Here is a 19424-nt window from a genome sequence, read left to right as displayed (position 1 = left end):
GCACTACCCCCTAGTGGTCAAAAGCAGATACTATTAGCATTCAGTAAACTGCATCTCATAATAAGTGGGTTTGGCCGAGGCTTTCCCTTGCCAATAAGATCTAAGCGTGAAGTGGGCAGGCAGGTTTGATAGCCAATCAGGAAAAGAGGTTGTACCATGGATGAAGCTTTATAAACTGTTGCATTTCCTGAAATTGTCAGATTTTTTCCATTTGCGCAAATTGAATGGTCTCAGTGTGCTTTTACCAATAAAGCCGCTTTTTGTTCAGCTTGACTTTGGATTCCCGCCTATTCTTTGTTCTGACTCGCATTTTCTTCCAACTCACAACGCAAAAGGGGACCTGGTGCATCAGCCTACCAACAGGTGTTGGAACAGGTGACGCTGCGGCCAGCCTTCCGGCTCCGGCCTGACTGAGAGCCGACATTTTGTTGCCGTGACAACCGGATTTGGACAAAGTTCTGGGGAAAAACGGACAGCGTGTCACGCCAAATCGTTGCGTTACTTCCAGACAAGGCCTACAAAAATTAAGGTAAGCAGACCTTTTATTCTGCTCAATTATTGAAGTGTGGAAACTAACTGCCTGATCACGGCGTGTCTAGCTGTCTGACATATGCCCAGGTCTATTTCGAATTTAGTCAAAAGTAAATTGTAAATTGTAGGAGTCCAAGTCAACCTGACCACGTGCATGTTGTATGTTTGTCTTGTTGTGTGAAAAACGGCCAAAGTATTAAGTAGAAAGTGTTCTTTGCTCAAGGTGAGCTGCAGCTGTGTGTGCCCCAAGAAGGGGAGATCCAGGACGGATCCTTTTTTGTTGTAAAAGCCTAAAGGTTAGGTTTCTGCTCTAAGTGAGCTGCGGCTGTGTGTGCCCCAAGAAGGGGAGATCCAGGACGGATCCTTTTTTGTTGTAAAAGCCTAAAAGGTTAGGTTTCTGCTCTAAGTGAGCTGCGGCTGTGTGTGCCCCAGGAAGGGGGGTCCAGGACGGATCATTTTTTTTGTTGTAAAAGCCTAAAGGTTAGGCTTCTGCTCTGAGGTGAGCCACAGTATTATTGTTTTAAGACCCAAGACGGGTCTCGTTCAGGTGGACGTTGTTGTAAGTCCGAGATAGACTCATTGTGATGTGAATTTGACTGGTAACTGAGCACCTGCTTGGGTTAAGGTGACCCTATTTTTCGGCCTCAGGGCAGGCCGAGAAGCATTGTGCTAAGTGTGTGAAAATTCGGGTGGGTTTCTAGGTCAAGGAAGACCTTATTTTTTTTGTGTGTTCAAGAGCCTCGGAGTAGGCTAAAGAAATTGTATTGAGCCAAGTGATTGCAGTGTCCCCAGCCAGGAAGGTTTTGGGTCATTAAGATCACTGTGTTTCTGTCTATAAGCTTAGTTCAAGAGGAACGATGGTTGTAATGTCTTTTGGTCTGTGACAGGCAAATTGTGTGGCAGGCGGCGGACTTGTGGATAAAAGTGGATTGCTAGCAGGAAAAGCATAACTGAATGTTGTTTTTTAAGAGTCCAGAAGGGATAATCAAGAAAAAGTTGTTAACTGGAAGAAGATTGCGTAGTGTTGTCTAGTGGCGTTAGAAGGTTAGTGGTTGACGCCTGTGTGCTAGCCAGGTTGGCGAAAGACAAAGGAAGGTTTTCCGAAAAGCTGATGTTAAATAAGTAATTAGGGAAGGATTGTGAGATAGTGGAAAATAGTGTTGGAAAGATTTGTGAATCGCATTGTGAATTATTCTGTGGATTGCATTGTAAACTGCATGAAAAAATAAGAAATAAAATTGTGAAAGCCTGCAGTGGGAGGGATAGAAAGGAAGGAGAGTGAGTTTAAAATAAATAAATAAACAAATAAATAACTAGATAAAGTGCCTTTTTGTTGTAGGCAATAATAATAATAATAATAATAATAATAATAATAATAACGATAGCAATAAGAATAAAACAATTAGGTGAATAAATAAAGAAAGGAAATAGGAAAGTAGGATAAATAAAAGTAAGGTGAGTGATATGAACTAATAGTGGATGGAGAATATAATCGTACAGGAAAGTGTGCCAAAATTAAACATTCCTGATATTGACGAGCCCGAGGTGCAGGGAATAAGAACCCATTTCTGGCTTGAGCGTACCTTTCGTGACAAAAACGGAAAAGAACAGTGGCAAAGTGAGCTATTGATAAATCATAAACTGTGGAAAATAACAGATTTCTGTAATCTTGACCGTATTAAGAAAGATTTTCCTGGTATTGACTGGGATTTGCAACTTAGGGAAATTTGGACAGCAACCAAGCTAGCTCCACTGTTGGACTATCTCTGCAGAAATTTTCAAGATCAAGCAGTTGTCCCTCTAAAACCTTTCTTGGGAATCCCCAACCATTTGCCTCTTGTGGGAGAAAACAAAATTTCAGAAGATCCAAAGCTCTGTATTTCAGTGGTTCCCCGAAAAGTGCATTGGGAGGTGGGTAAATTTGGGCAATTAACTAAAGAAATTGACTGTGACGGCGAGGAGCAGCTAAGGCTAACTTTTCACCCCCGAACAAAACTAAAAACTGCTATTACCGCGGGCAAGATAATTGTCTTGATAAAAGTAAGCGCGGACAACGAACCGGCAAGTCTGAATTCACAATCAGGTGAGGTTACGCAGGGCGTCATGGGTGTTCGACACTCAAAGGGAGTTGGGACATCTAGCCCAATGGCATTTGTAATCATGCAAAAACCTGATTTTGAGCAACAAATTCGACAATGTATGGCAAAGTGGCACAAAAGAACCTCTGGCCAATTAAGATGGCCAAAAGAAGGGACCTTTATGGCTGCCTGTTGCGATGAAATTGAGCAAAATATCAAACATTATAAAGCAAAAGACTTTAGCGCAAGCAGGCAAGGAAAGCGGGCTAGAGAACGGGAAGTGCTTCGATTTTTTAGGGAGGAGGGCAGAAAGCGGGCGTTTGGAGCATCGCAGCTCCCGCTAAGGGAAGAAAGGCCGTCTCATCCTCAAATTCAAAAAAGTAAAGCTGAGGGGCCACTGTGCCTGCCCACTGCTCCAGCATTGCAGGACAATCCGCCACCGTACACGTGTGAAAAAGGGGGGGGTCAGTACGTGGTAAGAGGGGACCAAAATAGAAGTCTAAGCGGGGAGGTGGCAGGCACTTTTGAGGTGTCATTCAGAACGCAGCCTAAAGCAGGCAGAGCATGTGGGGGGGGTGGTCTTTGATGCAAGTGCTGGGGCGGGCGATTCTTCGAGCCTGCCAACATCCACTTGTAGTCCTAGTTCACTAGGAGACATGTTAGGTACAGACATGCATGCATGCGCACACACAGTTGATCCAAGCGAGCTCACACGCGCGCGCGCGCACTCCATTGACCCTTTGACCTTTGCGCACGGACGCGCTGCTGAAGCACACACACTCACACGCATTAGAGCCAGAGAGAATAGTATAGACACATTAGCCCACAACCCCACAGCTCAATCAAGTTTATTCACACATACACCTGGTCCGAATACGCGCGCACGCACACCCATGATTGATGAAGAGGGACTGGAAGAAAAACTAAGTACCCTCCGTGAAGTAATTCGAAAAGTAGGAGTTGATGCCTTGCCCTTGTGGTCAAAAAAGAAGAAGTTCACGGATGACTCATTGGACTTCATGGAAATGACAACTCAAGAAACGAGAGACAACAGAAAGCAATACAGAGACATAATGCTAGCAGAGTGCCTTAGAGATCAAGGGCACATTACACATGCAAATGAGGGAGGCCCCAGCAAAGGGCTCCTTTCACTGGCTGAGATGGAGAAGCGGTACGAAGGGGGTGAAAGCAGGTGCCCAAAATCATCCCTGATCCAACTGTCAGAATGCGCTGCCGACCCGACACCCCCAATTCTAAGCCCCCAGACTCCTTTGACGGCAAGACGGGAATTGAACCTGCACCCTGTGCCCACTCCAGAAGGAGGCCAGCATCCACGCCAGAGCCCACCGCCCGCTTCCTACACCGCTCCCACGCCCAACCAGGAGGCTCTGGTGGACATCCCTGAGACATTTAATCCTCCCCACTACACCAGCCAGTGGAGCACTGAAAGGCCGCTGCAAGGGGCGGACTATGAGAACACTCCAAGATCATCATTTCCTGGCAGGAATGCAGCCGGGCCACATGGGCCTGGCGGAACACTGCGCAGCGGAAGAGCATACCACCCAAGCAGCGAGCAGGGAGGCCCTCACGGTGCCAGCGTCTCCCAGTGCCCACTGGTCACCAGAAGCTATGGAAAGCGCCACTATGTGCCTTGGTCCTTCTGCGACATGATAGGTCTAGCTGATAGGCTGCCTGATTTAACGAACGGGGCTAACAAGTGGATCACTGCCCTGGAAGAAAGCACAGCCGGAGTCACGCTTGCCTTGGGAGACATCAAAGCGCTGTTGATGCACCTGGTTGGAAAACATGCAGCGGAAGAGATCCTGGAGAGAGCTGGACTGGATGTGCTGCTGATGGGGAACCAGGCTGATCATGTTGGCTTTAATGGACACCGTGGCGATGTCTGGAGGCAGCTGCGACAATATTATCCAGAAAAAATGGACCCAGCCAAACTGGAGGGCGAGACATTGAAAGAAGATGAATGCCCCATTAAGTTCCTTCACTCTTTCCAGCGGAAGTGGAGAGAGGAGACAGGCAGTGCCTGGAATTGCAACAGCACCACTGAAAGCCTGTTCAAGGTCATGGTGAAAAAATCAATGCCTGATGAGGTTCAAGACCGGCTGGACAATGTGGTGGGACTCATGAAAATGGACTGGCCTCTATTCCAAGAGCACCTGGTGCACCATGTGGAGGCCCTGCGGAAGGAAAGACAAAAAGAAGAAGAGGCACATCGTCAGATGAACGCCAAGCTCACCCACTTGCAGCTGACTGAGCTGAGACAAAAGAAGGACAAGGTCAAGACTCAAGCTCCTCTAGTAACGGTGGGAGGTCCCCCGATCCCTGAGCCTCCGGCTCCAACTGTGGCCCCGAATGTGGCCTCCTGCCCCCAGGTGCCCCAAGTAACGGCCTCCATGCCCCAGGCGACTGCCTTCACAACACAAGCACCTGCACCTGTGCCAGCTGCTGTCCTGCCAATCCTCCCACTGGGAGGACCCCTGCTGACTCAGCCTAATGTGCCGCAGACCCTGAACCTTCCCATGCATCCTTCAGTGCCAACTGAAATCCACGTGCACTATAATGAGTCAAGGGATGGAAGAAGCCTGCCCACAAGGGAGACTCACAGCCATGGAAGCCGGCGGACACCTGGTCGTGGAAATGCGGGCCCGCAGAGTGTTCCAGCAGGCCACCATGGGGGACCACCGACCTCATTTGCTGACCCCAGGCGCAATGCGGCTCATCGAGGACCAGCACCCCGGGGCACTTCATCCCAGAACCGCCCCCAGGGAAACGAATGCTGGGGCTGCGGCGAGCCAGGCCACCTCAAGCGCGACTGTCCCACCAATCCCTGGATAGATATGAGAGGGCCACAATAGGGAGGCCCAGAGAAGCCAAATTCAGCACCACACATGACACTGTTTGTTGAAAAGGGACACAAATCATGGGAGCTTGGCCCAATGGTAAAAGCAGCATTACAAATTATTGCATGGAAAGACACCGATAATCCGCACGTCCATATTTCACCCGATAAACAATTTATCAAAATTTCATTTTTTGCTGTCAGTGAAGGCCGCGCTGTGACCACATTGGTGCACAGGCCAGCTTTTGTGCAAGCCTCACTGTCAGCAGAACATGAAAGCCTGCTTGGCCAGATACCCTCGCGATTGTGGTCGCAACATAAGACAGATATAGGCTTTGTTAAGTCAGCACAGCCAGTTGTAATCAAATTAAAACCAAACGTGACACTGCCCAATAAAAGCCAGTATCCCCTGAAGCCACAAGCAGCCATAGGGATAAAGCCCACTATTGAAGGATTGATAGCAGCAGGGGTCCTGGTCAAAACACAGAGCCCATGTAACACTAACACACCAATTTTCCCGGTTCCTAAGCCACGCTCACCTGATTACAGACTTGTGCATGATTTACGACCTATTAATGCCATAGTGGATGCTGAGACTCCCGTGGTGCCGGACCCCCACACTTTGCTTTCTAACATCCCACCTGAATCACTCTGGTATACAGTGATTGATTTGTGTTCAGCATTTTTCAGCGTTCCAGTACACCCAGCATCACAATATTTGTTTGCATTCAAGTATGAAGGGCAGCAGTATACCTATACACGCCTACCACAGGGCTATGTTGACAGCCCCACAATCTTTAACAGGGTCCTGTCAGAGGATTTAGGTCACCTGGACGTGAGCAGCACTGTCATCCAGTATATGGATGACATTTTGGTTGCCAGTCCGACAAAAGAATATTGCGAGCGTGATTCATTGACTGTCCTCTTAGCACTTGAAAAGGGAGGGCACAAAGTTAGCAGAGATAAGTTGCAATTCTGTCAAAAGGAGGTAGACTACTTGGGGAGGAGGCTATGTGGCAACTTGCGAAAAATATCTGCTACTCACCTAGAGGCGATTGCTAAAGCCTCACAGCCAAAAACAGTGAGTCAAATGCTAACTTTTTTGGGAATGACAGGAAATAGCAGAGCCTGGATCTGTGACTATGCCATAAAAGCGGCCCCTCTGCGTGAAATGATCCGCGCGGCCGGACAGAACAATGGCTCAGCTAACTTGGAGTGGAATGAAAAAGCCCTTCAAGGATTCTCAATGCTAAAACGTGACCTCCAAGAAGCACCTGCTTTGGGAAACCCTGATTACTCTAAGCCATTCCTCTTGTATGTTGCAGAAAAATCTGGGCATGCATGTGCTGTCTTGATGCAGGATACTCCAACTGGGAAGCAGCCGATTGCTTACTATAGTTCTAAATTGGACAATGTTGAGTTAGGGTTGCCTCCATGCTACCAAGGATTAGCATCGGCCGTCTTTGCGTTTCAAAAGGCAGCAGCCATAACTATGGGCCACCCTGTGTCCCTTTTCACCTCGCATCAATTGCATGCGTTGCTTACAAGTCCGCGTTGTGTGCTGACTCAAGCCCGGCGTACCGGATACGAAGTAATTTTGTCAGCACCTGAGTTAACGATACAAAGATGTAATACAGTTAATCCAGCTACTCGTATGATGGTCCCAGAATCAGATGTAACGCATGAGTGTATTCATTCAACAGAGGAATTTTTGAAACCTCGTGATGACCTTCATAATCAACCGATCGAGGCGGATCTCACATATTTTGTTGATGGGTCATGCTTTAAAGATGTAACAGGTAACCATGCGGGTTATGCAGTTGTCCAATTGCACTTGGATGGTTCATTATCTAAAGTGCAGGCGAAAAAGGTTCCGCAGCCTTGTTCAGCCCAGCTTGCTGAGCTGATGGCATTGACAGCTGCATGTCAATTGGCGCGAGACAAGCGCCTTAATGCATACACAGATTCTGCATATGCTTATGGTGTGTGTCATATTAATGGAAAAATTTGGCAGCAACGAGGCTTTAAGCGAGCTGATGGTACTCCAGTTGTTCATGCAGAAGCGCTGGCTCCCTTTTGGAAGCCATGATGCTGCCATCGGCTTTGGCTATCATTAAATGTGCTAGCCACCAAAAGAATGACTCTTTGGTTGCCAAGGGGAATAACTATGCAGATGAGGTGGCCAGGGAGGTTGCATCGGTGGGGGCTATGGCCCCCCTGCTGGTTGCGGGTGACTGTGAGCCTTTGACTACATTAGTCTCCCTGATTGAGACCCAGGATGCGGCGTCGGTGTATGAAAAGAGTGTTTGGAAGAAGAGAGGCGCTTCCAAGTGTTTGACAGATGGCCATCAGAGAAACTTGTGGCGCAGCCCGGACGGACATTTTGTGTTGCCCCTGTCATTGGTGAAAACAGCAATTTTGGCTGCCCATGGCCAAGATCATTGTCATCGGGGTGAAGTGTTGCGCAAGCTAAAAGCGGTTTGGTGGACCCCTTTCTTGGCAGCTATGGTGGATCGGACTTTACACGAATGCATTGTGTGTGCACAGCACAATGTGAGGAAATCCTTTTCAGCTCCACTGGGCCACATACCTATACCAGAAGGACCGTTTCGGCATCTTATAATGGACCACATCGACATGATTGAACGGGTGAGAGGCTACAGATATGTTCTGGTGGTAATTGACAGGTTTAGTAGGTGGATTGAGGCTGCCCTCACGAAGGGTCCTGATGCCAGTTCTGCTGCTAAATTTTTGTGCAGGGAGGTGTTCCCCAGATTTGGCATCCCTGACCTGATCAGCTCGGATAATGGTCCAGCATTTGTTGCCAACATTGTGAAAATTAGCATGAAAATGCTTGGGATAAAACAAAAATTTGGATGTGTCTACCACCCCCAGTCTCAAGGTGTGGTCGAACGTGCTAATGGTACCTTGAAAGCCAAATTAGCCAAAATTAGAGCAAGCAGTAATGGTAAGTTGAATTGGATGGATGCCTTGCCGCTAGCTCTCATGTCAATGAGATCACAGTCTAACCGCACGACCCATTTAACCCCGCATGAAATGCTAACTGGCCGTCGCATGCCTGTGCCCTTTTTGAGGGGCCCGTATGGGCCTCCATTGTAACAGTGTGAAATGGAATTGACCTCCTACCTGCACCATTTAACCCAAATACACAAGGCTATCTCTCGACAGGTAATTGAGACCGCAGAGGACCGACAGGCTGAAATCCAGCCTGACTTGCAGCGTGTGGTGCCCGGTGATTGGGTGTACGTGAAGACGTTCAAGCGCAGGTGGAACGAGGCTCGACGTGAAGGTCCTTTCAAGGTCATCTTGTCAACTCCAACTTCTGTCAAAGTCCAAGGTAAATCAGTCTGGTTCCACCTAAACCACTGCTGTCCTGCACCGCGGCCTGAAGGGCCTGCTGAAACGCAACCAGGCCTGGCCAGGGGTGATCACGCCACCCCGCAGGGAGAAGCCAGGTCTCGGACGCCCGCAGCAGCTAGAGAACCCTCTGTGCAGCGCGCCCCTAGACGATCCCAAAGGCTAGCACAAGGGGGCGACTCTTCATCACCTAGTAGTGGCTCGCAACCTCCGCCTCTGAGTCCTAGCTGCGCAAGCGAGTTGGCATCATCTTTTGACAATGAGCAGTCTAGTCCGGGTGATGTCACAGGTGATGTTTCCCCCGAGGGGGGGGGAAGTGCAGCTCTCCCACCTACCCACCACAGGAATGGGTGGAGATGCATCAGTTGGAGGAGACATTGGGGCCGGATCAGCTGACGATGGAGGAGCCGGCCCGTCCTCCGCCCAGACCGGTCAGGCGGATCCAGACCAGGCTGAGCCGAGTCGGAGTGACTGTGTCCCTTTCTCGACCATTGACCTTGACCTCCTCCGTGAACTGCAGGAATATCAGCCTGACCTTGCTGATCTGGCTGCTAGCCCTGCCGCCCCTGACGTATTTCACCTTTAGCTTAGTGCAGAGTATGGAGGATAGGGAAGTGCGTCTTCACCAATGTGCCCTGGCTGCAGGACTTGTTGTTGCGGCACAGAGGGCCTGGGACAACGACTCTGACATAGATCAGACATATGTAAACACTCCCTCTAGCCGTTATACTCTGACTGTAGGACCGACTCATGACAAATTTGCAATGGAGGCACTGACTAGACAATGTTACGTTTATGGTTCAGTCACACTCATGTGCAATGTCACCCACTGTCTCCCGACTACTGGTTATACAGGCGTTACTATGACTGTAAATGAAGCTTTTACACTGATGCGCGTTGCACACACTCGCTCCCGGCGTGCTGTTAATCTGCCTAATTATAATGAAATTACTAATAATGATCATTCTGTTAAAATCTTGGGACAGGATAGTAGTCTGTTTTATCAATGGATGGTCTATTCAGCCCGACAAATAAGTAAACGCCCTTGTATAACATGTTATAATCGTAAGCGCTTGCCCACTGTGCGGCCACTGCCGGAATTAAGGGAAAATGATTGTGGTGCTGGATTATGTTTTACGACTTGTGCGCTATGGTTAGCATCAGGTATTTACCCTGGGTGGGTCACAGATAAGTACCATTGCCCGCGGGTTTTGTCTAAAAATATGTCTTTAGCTGTCCCACCTATGTCGCGTATAGACCGAAATATTGTGCACCCGGTCTGTGTTGCTTTTGGGCTTAAATATAAAAAAATGTGGATAAAGGCAGCTAATCGTTCAATGGATGGACATCTACAAAGAACCCACACCCTAACTAGTGTCATCCCGGGTGGTCGCAGGCTTTGGTCAGTCATACATTTAATTAACACAACTGCCCTGTCCCCACTGCAATGTGCGCAGGTCCTCCAGAATGGAGGTGACCTGGTCCATGCTGTTAATGGCACTTCTGGAACCCACAGAGTCATCCCTGTTATTGCAGGTGATGCTCCCAGTACCCCACTCGCTGACGTCTTTTGGCTGTGCGATAATGATGATCAAGTTAAGGCTGTAATTCCCGCCCGCTGGCGGGGGTTGTGTGCACCTGTTATGGTGACTGGGCAGTTGGCAGTGTTGGCTATTACTAAAAAGGCTGGGAAGAGGTCTATTTTGCGTCCAACCGCACTCACTGAGCCCGATTCTGTCTATATTTCATGGGACCAACAGCCAATAGGGGTCCCGGCTGAGCATTCTGCTATTTCTGAAGATTGGATCCGGTCCGGCCAAGGCACTGGCTGGATTCCGCACATTGGTCCAATTATTAATTCACAATATATTGCTCGTAACAGTAGATGGGTTAATTACTTGTGGTATAATCAACAACATTTTATTAACTGGACAGTAATGGCTTTAGAGAATATTCATGAGCAGCTCCATGCTACCACTCTAATGACCTTGCAAAATAGACTTGTGTTGGACACTATGTTAGCCGTTGATAATGGAATCTGTTCAATGATTGGTGAAGAATGTTGTGTGGAAATTCCTATGCATACTGGCGAGAAAGGAAACCTTACATTAGTCTTACAACAATTGGTTACGCTACAAGACGAGCATGTCCATAATTCAAATTGGAACACCAAAACTGGGTGGCTGGACACACTCGCCAAATGGTTTGAAAGTATGTCTTTCGGGAAGGTTTTGTCCGTCATTGCCTCTGCACTGGGCCTGCTCCCCTTGCTAGTGTTAATTACCGCCTGTTGTATATTGCCCCTGATCAAAGTGCTAGTTAGGAGATCTATTGATGCTGTAACCCACTTTCCAGTAGTGGTTGATTCTCACGACGCCAACATGCATTTGCCTAATGCCACTTCCTCTTTCCCTTGCGACTCTGTCTATGAAGTTATGGCAGATAAATATCTTAACTGATGACTCATAAAACAAACAAAAAACTTAAATTTGGTCTACAGGACATATTGAATGATTTACCCCTCGGCCCCATCCCTTTTTGTCGCTCTACTACCCGATGTGCCCGGAGTAATAAAGTAGTATTTACTCCCTATCACTATATAGGCTCTTTCCCCCTTCATGTTGTGGTTAGGGAGGTTGTTATTTACCCCTGGAAATGGTTAAAACATGTTTATGTTTTAAAGGGGGGAATGGTAATTTTCACTGATATATTCCCTGTTTATTTCGAGTACGACGTTTTCAGCCAGGACCAATATAAGACTTTGAATACTAGGGCCCTGATAGAAGTGATAACAATTAAGCTAAATGGATATACTTTGTTTTCTACACGGAGAAAGCTAGTTGCGGACACTATGAATGATAGGCGTCTACTTATGACTAGATATCTCCAAAAAATTGACCAATATTGCGTGGCGCAGCAGGAAAAAGGGAAGTGGCGGTGGCAGATGCGTTTCTCCTTTATATGCCCCTCACCTAAGCAGGAAGAAGGAGATGGGGGAGACTCCCGGGAACTGGTGGCCGCGCCTGAGTGATGAGCTGGCTGGAAGGGGGAGTTACAACATACTCCAACCGGCGGGTCCCCCGATGCCGCCAGGGGAGCCACCATTGAACCCATCCAGGCCTTCCCCGGCACTGCAACCAATCCGACTGCGGCTGCGGACGCCTTCGGACCCATCATCTCCTGACTCACCAGCCAATCCACAAAGGCGACCAACTCCACGGCCAGGGTCACAGCCTTGGTGCCCTCCGCCTGGAAGGCAATCACCTGCGCCAAGGCCACAGCCGTCCGGTCTGCCAACTGATGTTGCTAGGCCCAGCATGTGGTCTCCCCAGGCTCCCACCAGACTCATCCACCTGTTGACTTCCCCCAGTGGATCATCATCTTATGTGGCCCCCAAACCTCCCCCACAACCGGGAGCAGCGGGGGTGCGAGGAGGTGCTCATCCTGCGTCAGCCCCAAACCCGAGGCCAGATGAGGATTTGGCTCCTTGCCGCCATTCTTGGAAGCGGCATAGACTGAGGATGCCCCATGGCTTGTGCTTCCCGAGCTTGGGGCAACAAGGCTACGACTGCGCGACCCTGGCAGTGGAACAGCTGGCTGACATCTCCCGCCTCGAGTTCCGGATCCTGTGTAGCCGGATCCCAGATGACACCAAGGAGCTGTACCAAGTGTGGCGCGCTGGCATCATGAAAGCCCGTGCCAGACAGAGAGCCGCCTTACAGCGTAATCTAGCCAGGCAGCGTGGCCTAGCTGCACAGCCGAATCCTTAGCCTGAAGAGGCCTCACTTCTGACCACCTGTCCTGTCAACCACGAAAGGATCTGGGTTGACATTTTCTGTCCCCTGCCGACGCCTGCACCGCCCCTTGCGACTCTGGTTCACCTTTTCAGTACGAATGTGCTGTCCAGAGGACAACTGGACATCACGACCACACCTTTGCAGTCACTGTTCTAACTGGGGCATAATAATCCCCAGGGCAGTGGGAAATCCTTCCATCACATCTTGCATTATCACTGTTTTGTTGGGGCATAATAATCCCCACGCATTGTGGAAATCATGATCGGATGGACATCGCTGATCCACACGCCATCCACCTGGCTCACTCATGGAGGGCACGGAGCCCTTGTTCGCTTACGGACACTCGACGCCCACACATGGACATTCGCATTCACACGCACACACGGACTCTCGTCACCTCTGAACCCCTCTCTCTTCCTCTTTCTCTTTTGCATTTACACCCCTCCTTCCACTCATATTGCCCCCGGACCATTGCAAACATTTTCACCCCCACCCATCATTAGCCTCTCTCTCACGGCCTATGCTCTCCCTGAATCCATGCATACACCACTCATATTTTCTCCTGAACTGTCACCCTCCCTTCCTCTCCTTGGACATAATATCGCATAGCAAATTTTGAGTACTGTTAGCATGTTGCGTGCTCAGCATTTATCTTAGCGTGTTAGACATATAACCTTTGTTCTTCTCTTTGATGTGGTTTTACATTGTACCATTTTATTGTTTTTGTGCTTTGAGATTTCAGTTTGTTCAAAAAAAAAATAATAAATAAAAAAAAAAAAAAAAAAAATCCACTCTATGTTATGTTAGCCTTTTAGATCCACACGATTTTTTTCTTTTTTCATTTGTTATTTAGCCCTTTAAATCTACACTATTTTAATTTTGTTATGATTTTATGCAATTCTTTATGTCTATGCTATTTTTACTTTACCTTTTAAACTTACACTATGTTAATCTGTCCCTTTGGCCGCCAGCCGGCGGGTACATCTAATGGCATACAATAATTTCCCCTAGCCTTTCTTTTGGTATTGATGTGCTAAACTCTGTTATTTGTAATGAAGATAGCGAATGTTAACTTGCCTTTTTGCTTGGTTATTGACTACGTGACACGGGGCTGTAGGTGTCTAGTAGATCTTTCATTATTTAAGGCCCCATGCTCTTACGCAGGTTGACATGTGGCCAGTCCCACGGTGTGAGGGCTCATATCGAGCTGCTTCCAAGTTCCCCCGCGCTCTAGGAGGTGCCTGCCCCCTCCGAAGAGTGCACACTCGATCTGTTCGGGTTCAATATTGGTCACTTGCAGAGTTTTACTCGTAACACTGGAGTTAATGTGGAGGATTGCAAGTGTCGCGGTGTGTAGTTATTTACGCTGTATGATTGGTGTTAGCGGTGCCAATAACTCAGAATTTGTATGCTGGTGTCTGTGTTGTGATTTCATGAACGACTAAGCTGTGCTCCTTGTCATCTTTGTCTACTTTGTTCATGATGTATTCACATCATGAAGGGGGGAATGTGGGATCTGATTTTTGGTGCTGTCTCTTGAACTATTGACCTATTCTAGGCCAAATGCTCAAGTGAAATCCTTTTCATGCTAAACAACTTTATGATTGCTACTTGTGTTTAAATAGCTTAAGGAAATTAAATGCCAGTGTGTATCCTGACTTGTCACAAAGGGAATCATGTATTTGTTACCAATTAATCATTTATGTTACTAATGATTTTACTTAATTTTGTAACTCTAAGGTGCCAGCTGAAAATACCAGAAATCACATGTTCACTGTGGTCAACTGTTGAAAAACTGCTCCTTCACGCTTAAGGGCTAACGAACAAGTGATATCCTGAAAAGTTCACAACCATGACGGAAAAAAGGTCAGAGCAAGAATCTTAATTACTTTATGACTGTCAGTTGACAGTCATAGAAGAAGCTCAGAACAAGGGTCTCATTATTTTACAAGCTGTCAGATGACAGCCTGGTGCTTAGGACAAAGGCCTCATTACTTTGGTGTCTGCAAAAGGTTAGTTTTAGCAAAATTATTAGATCATACAATGTAAATGATAGGTCGCCTTATTTTTTATGTACGAATAAGTTCTTTTGATACCAGTAAAAACCTGTTACTACTTCTGGTCTTAAGAATGGGGGGGAGACGTATAATCTGCGGGCCACTTTATAACAATTGGATACCAGTAGAAGTCACAAAACTAAGCTTGCACTACCCCCTAGTGGTCAAAAGCAGATACTATTAGCATTCAGTAAACTGCATCTCATAATAAGTGGGTTTGGCCGAGGCTTTCCCTTGCCAATAAGATCTAAGCGTGAAGTGGGCAGGCAGGTTTGATAGCCAATCAGGAAAAGAGGTTGTACCATGGATGAAGCTTTATAAACTGTTGCATTTCCTGAAATTGTCAGATTTTTTCCATTTGCGCAAATTGAATGGTCTCAGTGTGCTTTTACCAATAAAGCCGCTTTTTGTTCAGCTTGACTTTGGATTCCCGCCTATTCTTTGTTCTGACTCGCATTTTCTTCCAACTCACAACGCAAAAGGGGACCTGGTGCATCAGCCTACCAACAGGTGTTGGAACAGGTGACGCTGCGGCCAGCCTTCCGGCTCCGGCCTGACTGAGAGCCGACATGACGAAGCCAAACATGACAGCATGACTGAACGGAGCAGTCGTGAAAACCTCCGTAGGTGACTCAGCCACAACCTGCCGATTGACCCTCACACAAATACAAACTTTGCAAGAAATGCAAACGCAATACTCACTATTGCAGTTGGTAATCCAGCATCAACTTTGTCCTGAGGAAAGATATAAATGTTTCATTAAAGCAACACGTGTAAATGTTTCAGCCAGTCAGTTGTTCTACAATGTAAAACAGCTTCCCCAATCCTGAACCTCAAAGGCCCAAGTTTGGTAGGTTTTAGATGTTTCCATCCTCCAACGAACCTGATTCTAAAGATCAGGATCATTATCAGGCTTGCTGATGAGGTGATTATAGGAATAAAATGTGTTGGAGTACAGAAACATCTAGGCAGGACTTCGGCCCTTGAAGAACAGGATAGGGAAAGCCAGAGCATTACATTTTGTACAATGAAATGAAATGAAACACATCTCAACAAATTAAAATGTTTCCCTAAAACCTTAACAGACACAGTTAAAAAAAAATAAAAAAATGTATTTTGCGTAAAAAATATTGAAAAATTATTATATATTTAATATTTTTTCCCAGATACTATTAATCAGTTATTGTTGTTTATTTGGTATCTTTTAATGATGAAATGAAACTAAATAAACAATAATTGAGCAGAATGCCATGATATGGAGTGACGTTAAACTCAACGTTTTTAAAACCTCGAGCTGCTGCTTCTTGAGTACTGATTAATGCAAAGAGCTACAAGTTTAATACACTTTCCTGAAACTACTATAGATTTGACTACATTTCAATTACACGTTATTGATAATATGACATTTGCAATGAATTAAACTGACTCTTATTTTTCCCCCTTAAACTGATTACGAATCAGTTACTGGTGATCGTAACATGTCAGAAAAGAGTGAAAAATATTGATCATTGTTTTCCAAAATAAAGTTTAATAAGTTTGCTTTCAACGAAGGACCATAGAAATCAGAGAATATTTACTTTTATGAAGCTGTAATCAGAGGATTTGGACAACTCTAAGATAAAAAAAAAAAAAAAAAGGCTCTCAATGATTTATCAATTACCAAAATAGTTTTCAATTAATTTGACGTCCGACTGTCAATTCATTTTGGAAACCTCTACAATAGTGTCCATGATAACATATGACCTTTTATAATAGTTTTCCTTCAACTTTATTTTGAACATTTAAAATGAAAAAACAAAAGAGCATAATTTAACAATTGTGCCAAAAACAAATAATAAACAAAGACAAGTTATTAAGTTATTCCACAAAACAAGGATGAAATATAACCGTTTTCGTTCTCCATAAATAATAATAATGACTTCAAAGAAACTCATTTACAAAAGAAAAGACTTACTGTTGGAAATGGAATAGGATGAAGCAACTGCTTTGCTAATCTTATCCTGATTTTACCTCACTTATTACTTTAACTCATTATTCATAAATGCCTGAACAAAAATTTGTACTTGTCTTATTATTCCTCAGTGGCATATTTAGCAAAAATGAATTTTTTATACAATTTCTAAAATTGACAATTACTTGTACTTTTTTCACTCCACAAATAAAAATGCACATACTTTTGAGTTTCATGCGAGCATAATATTTGAATTTCAATTCCCCTCTCAATTAATAACCCCCCTCAATCTCTGTAAATCCTTTTTTTTTGTTGCCGGGAAGCATTTCATTATTTGCCCTATACATTATTTGTCCAGTGTTAAAACCTAACTTTAATGATTGTGCGTAAAAAATAAATAAATATTGGTGTCGTGAAGGTATCCTGCTTGATTTATTATAGTTATAGTTATAATTATTATTATTATTATTATTATTATTATTTTTGCAGTGTGCATAATGATTCTATTGTGGTTTTGTACCCCAAACGTCTACACAGTAATTCAAATTTCAAATATGGTAATATTAATGAACAATACAAACGATACATTGCTTTCGCATTTAATATGTGTCTGACCTTTCCCAACAATTCATCAGTGCATGCTACCTTTGCCCTAACATGTTTTATTTATATTGGGGTTATATCAGATTTTGTCATCAAGAATCACACCCAGAAATTTGTTTTCGTAAACCCGTTCAATTTTAACGTCATTAATCCTCAGTATTATTTGTGTGTTAATTTTACGGTTTCCAAACATCAGTTTGGTTTTATTCAGATTTAACGAAAGTTTGTTTAAGTCAAAGCATGTTTAAAGTTTATTTAATTCTTTGGTGACCACTTCCACAAGCTGCTGCAGGTTGTCCCCATACCAGAGAATGTTTGTGTCATCTGCAAATAGCACAAACTTTAGATTTTCGATACCATACGAACAGTGTTGCCGGTAACGCGTTACTAAGTAACGCGTTACTCAAAAAAATTTGCTTTCCAAAGTAACTAGTAGTCTAACGCGTTACTTTATTCTACAAAGTAGTCTGATTAAAGTTACTGTCCAGAGATTCAATGCGTTACTCCCCATTTTCATGAAGAAGGCAAAATATCTCACTGTTGTAACAGTCACAAACAACTGCTGCTAACAACGAAGATGAGACGGAAGTCATTGATCACCACACTGAATTCAGCCATGGTCTGGTCGTGAATGGTTTGCACATTCAAAACAAAAGTGATGATACTTTTACTACTAGTTTTATGAACCAACAGGCACACAACGCAACAAAAAAAAAAGTGTACATTATGGACCATAAAAGTGGTAAAAAAAAAAAAATTATTTCCATCCTCAACTGGTCCGTGAAGCATTATGGGATGAGGTCGTCTCCGCCCTCTCGCCAGGGGGAGTGACGTCAGACAAGTCACGTTTTCAGCATGCACGAGTCGACTCAAGTGTACACACTGGAATAGCGGAACAAACAATAGAGGAATTAAGGGGATTTTCATTTTCAACCTGGATAGATTTTTATTTTTTGTTTTATAAAAAGTATTTACGTTACAAGAAGTCAAGAGAGACTGCGTATTTTGTTTTTCATTAAAAAAACACCTTTATTTTCATGTTAAAAATGCACTTTCAATAAAGTATTTTGAAATCCGTTTGAGTTACTTTTAAAACCAAGTAATCAGTAAAGTAACTAAGTTACTTTTTCAAGGAAACTGTGGCAACACTGCATACGAATGTCGTTTATGTACATAATAAACAATTTTGGTCCCAAACCTGACCCTTGTGGGACTCCACAAGTAATACCCAGTTGGGTTGATTTATGAGTTCTCATTTGCACAAACTGATTCCTATTAGAGAGATCATTTGTCAACCAGTTGAATGCAACTCTTCTAATTCCATATTTCTCAAGTTTCCTAACTAGTACTTGATGGTCTATTGCAGGGGTGTCAAACTCGTATTAGCTCAGGGTCCGCATGGAGGAAAATATATTACTAAGTGGACCAAATCGCTAAGATAATGGTATATAACTTAAAAACAATTGCCGTCATTAATAGGCAGATTTTTTAGATTTTTGGGCCAGTCCTAAATTACGGAGCTCAACTGTAATCTATTGTTCAAAAAAATAAACTTTGCCTGTATGAGTTCCAGACATGTTAAATCTACCTTTTTGTGCATATCTATTAGGGGTGTGAATTGCCTAGTACCTGACGATTCGATTCGTATCACGATTCACAGGTCACGATTCGATTCGATACCGATTAATCCCGATACGAATTTATAAGTCGATTGTTGCGATTTTTTTTCATTCAAATTTAGAAAATACTAATCAGTAAGCTTGTAGAGTGTAAGATTTATATGAAAATGTATTATTTATTTATCTGAAATTTCAGTCTTATAGAGGTTGTAATCTGTTTCATGTTTGAACAGCATTAAAATAAAATATTAAGGCTTAATGTTCCGTTCATATAACATTCTTCCATGCTCAAGGTGTGAATCCTAACCCGAAGTCAGACGTTTTGTTGAATATTTTTCCATTAAAAATGGAAGTTTAAAAATCGATTCACACACACACCAAAAAAAAAAACAAAAAAAAAAAGGCGATGATAAGACGTTGAATCGGTAAGACTACCGAATGAACAATTCTGAGCTCTTAAAAAAAAAAAAAAAAAAATCGATTTTTTTTAATTGAATCGATTCGAGAATCGCGCGTTATAGTATCGCGATATATCGCCGAATCGATTTTTTTT

The 19424-nt window shown here is 44.6% G+C and overlaps 1 protein-coding gene across 1 annotated transcript in view; it reads right to left on the bottom strand.

Moving 5' to 3' along the window:
* The window catches only part of vps8 (VPS8 subunit of CORVET complex), a 235614-nt gene that overhangs the window by 198168 nt on the left and 18022 nt on the right, over positions 1–19424 (bottom strand). The window contains exon 5 of the mRNA XM_077496349.1: positions 15401–15433. Within this exon, the coding sequence (XP_077352475.1) occupies positions 15401–15433 (33 nt within the window). The remainder of the gene's footprint in view (positions 1–15400; positions 15434–19424) is intronic.

Source organism: Festucalex cinctus, chromosome 14, assembly GCF_051991245.1.
Source record: "Festucalex cinctus isolate MCC-2025b chromosome 14, RoL_Fcin_1.0, whole genome shotgun sequence".
Taxonomy (NCBI): domain Eukaryota; kingdom Metazoa; phylum Chordata; class Actinopteri; order Syngnathiformes; family Syngnathidae; genus Festucalex; species Festucalex cinctus.
Note: the sequence above shows the minus strand (reverse complement) of the source record. Positions and strands in the feature narration are given on the sequence as shown.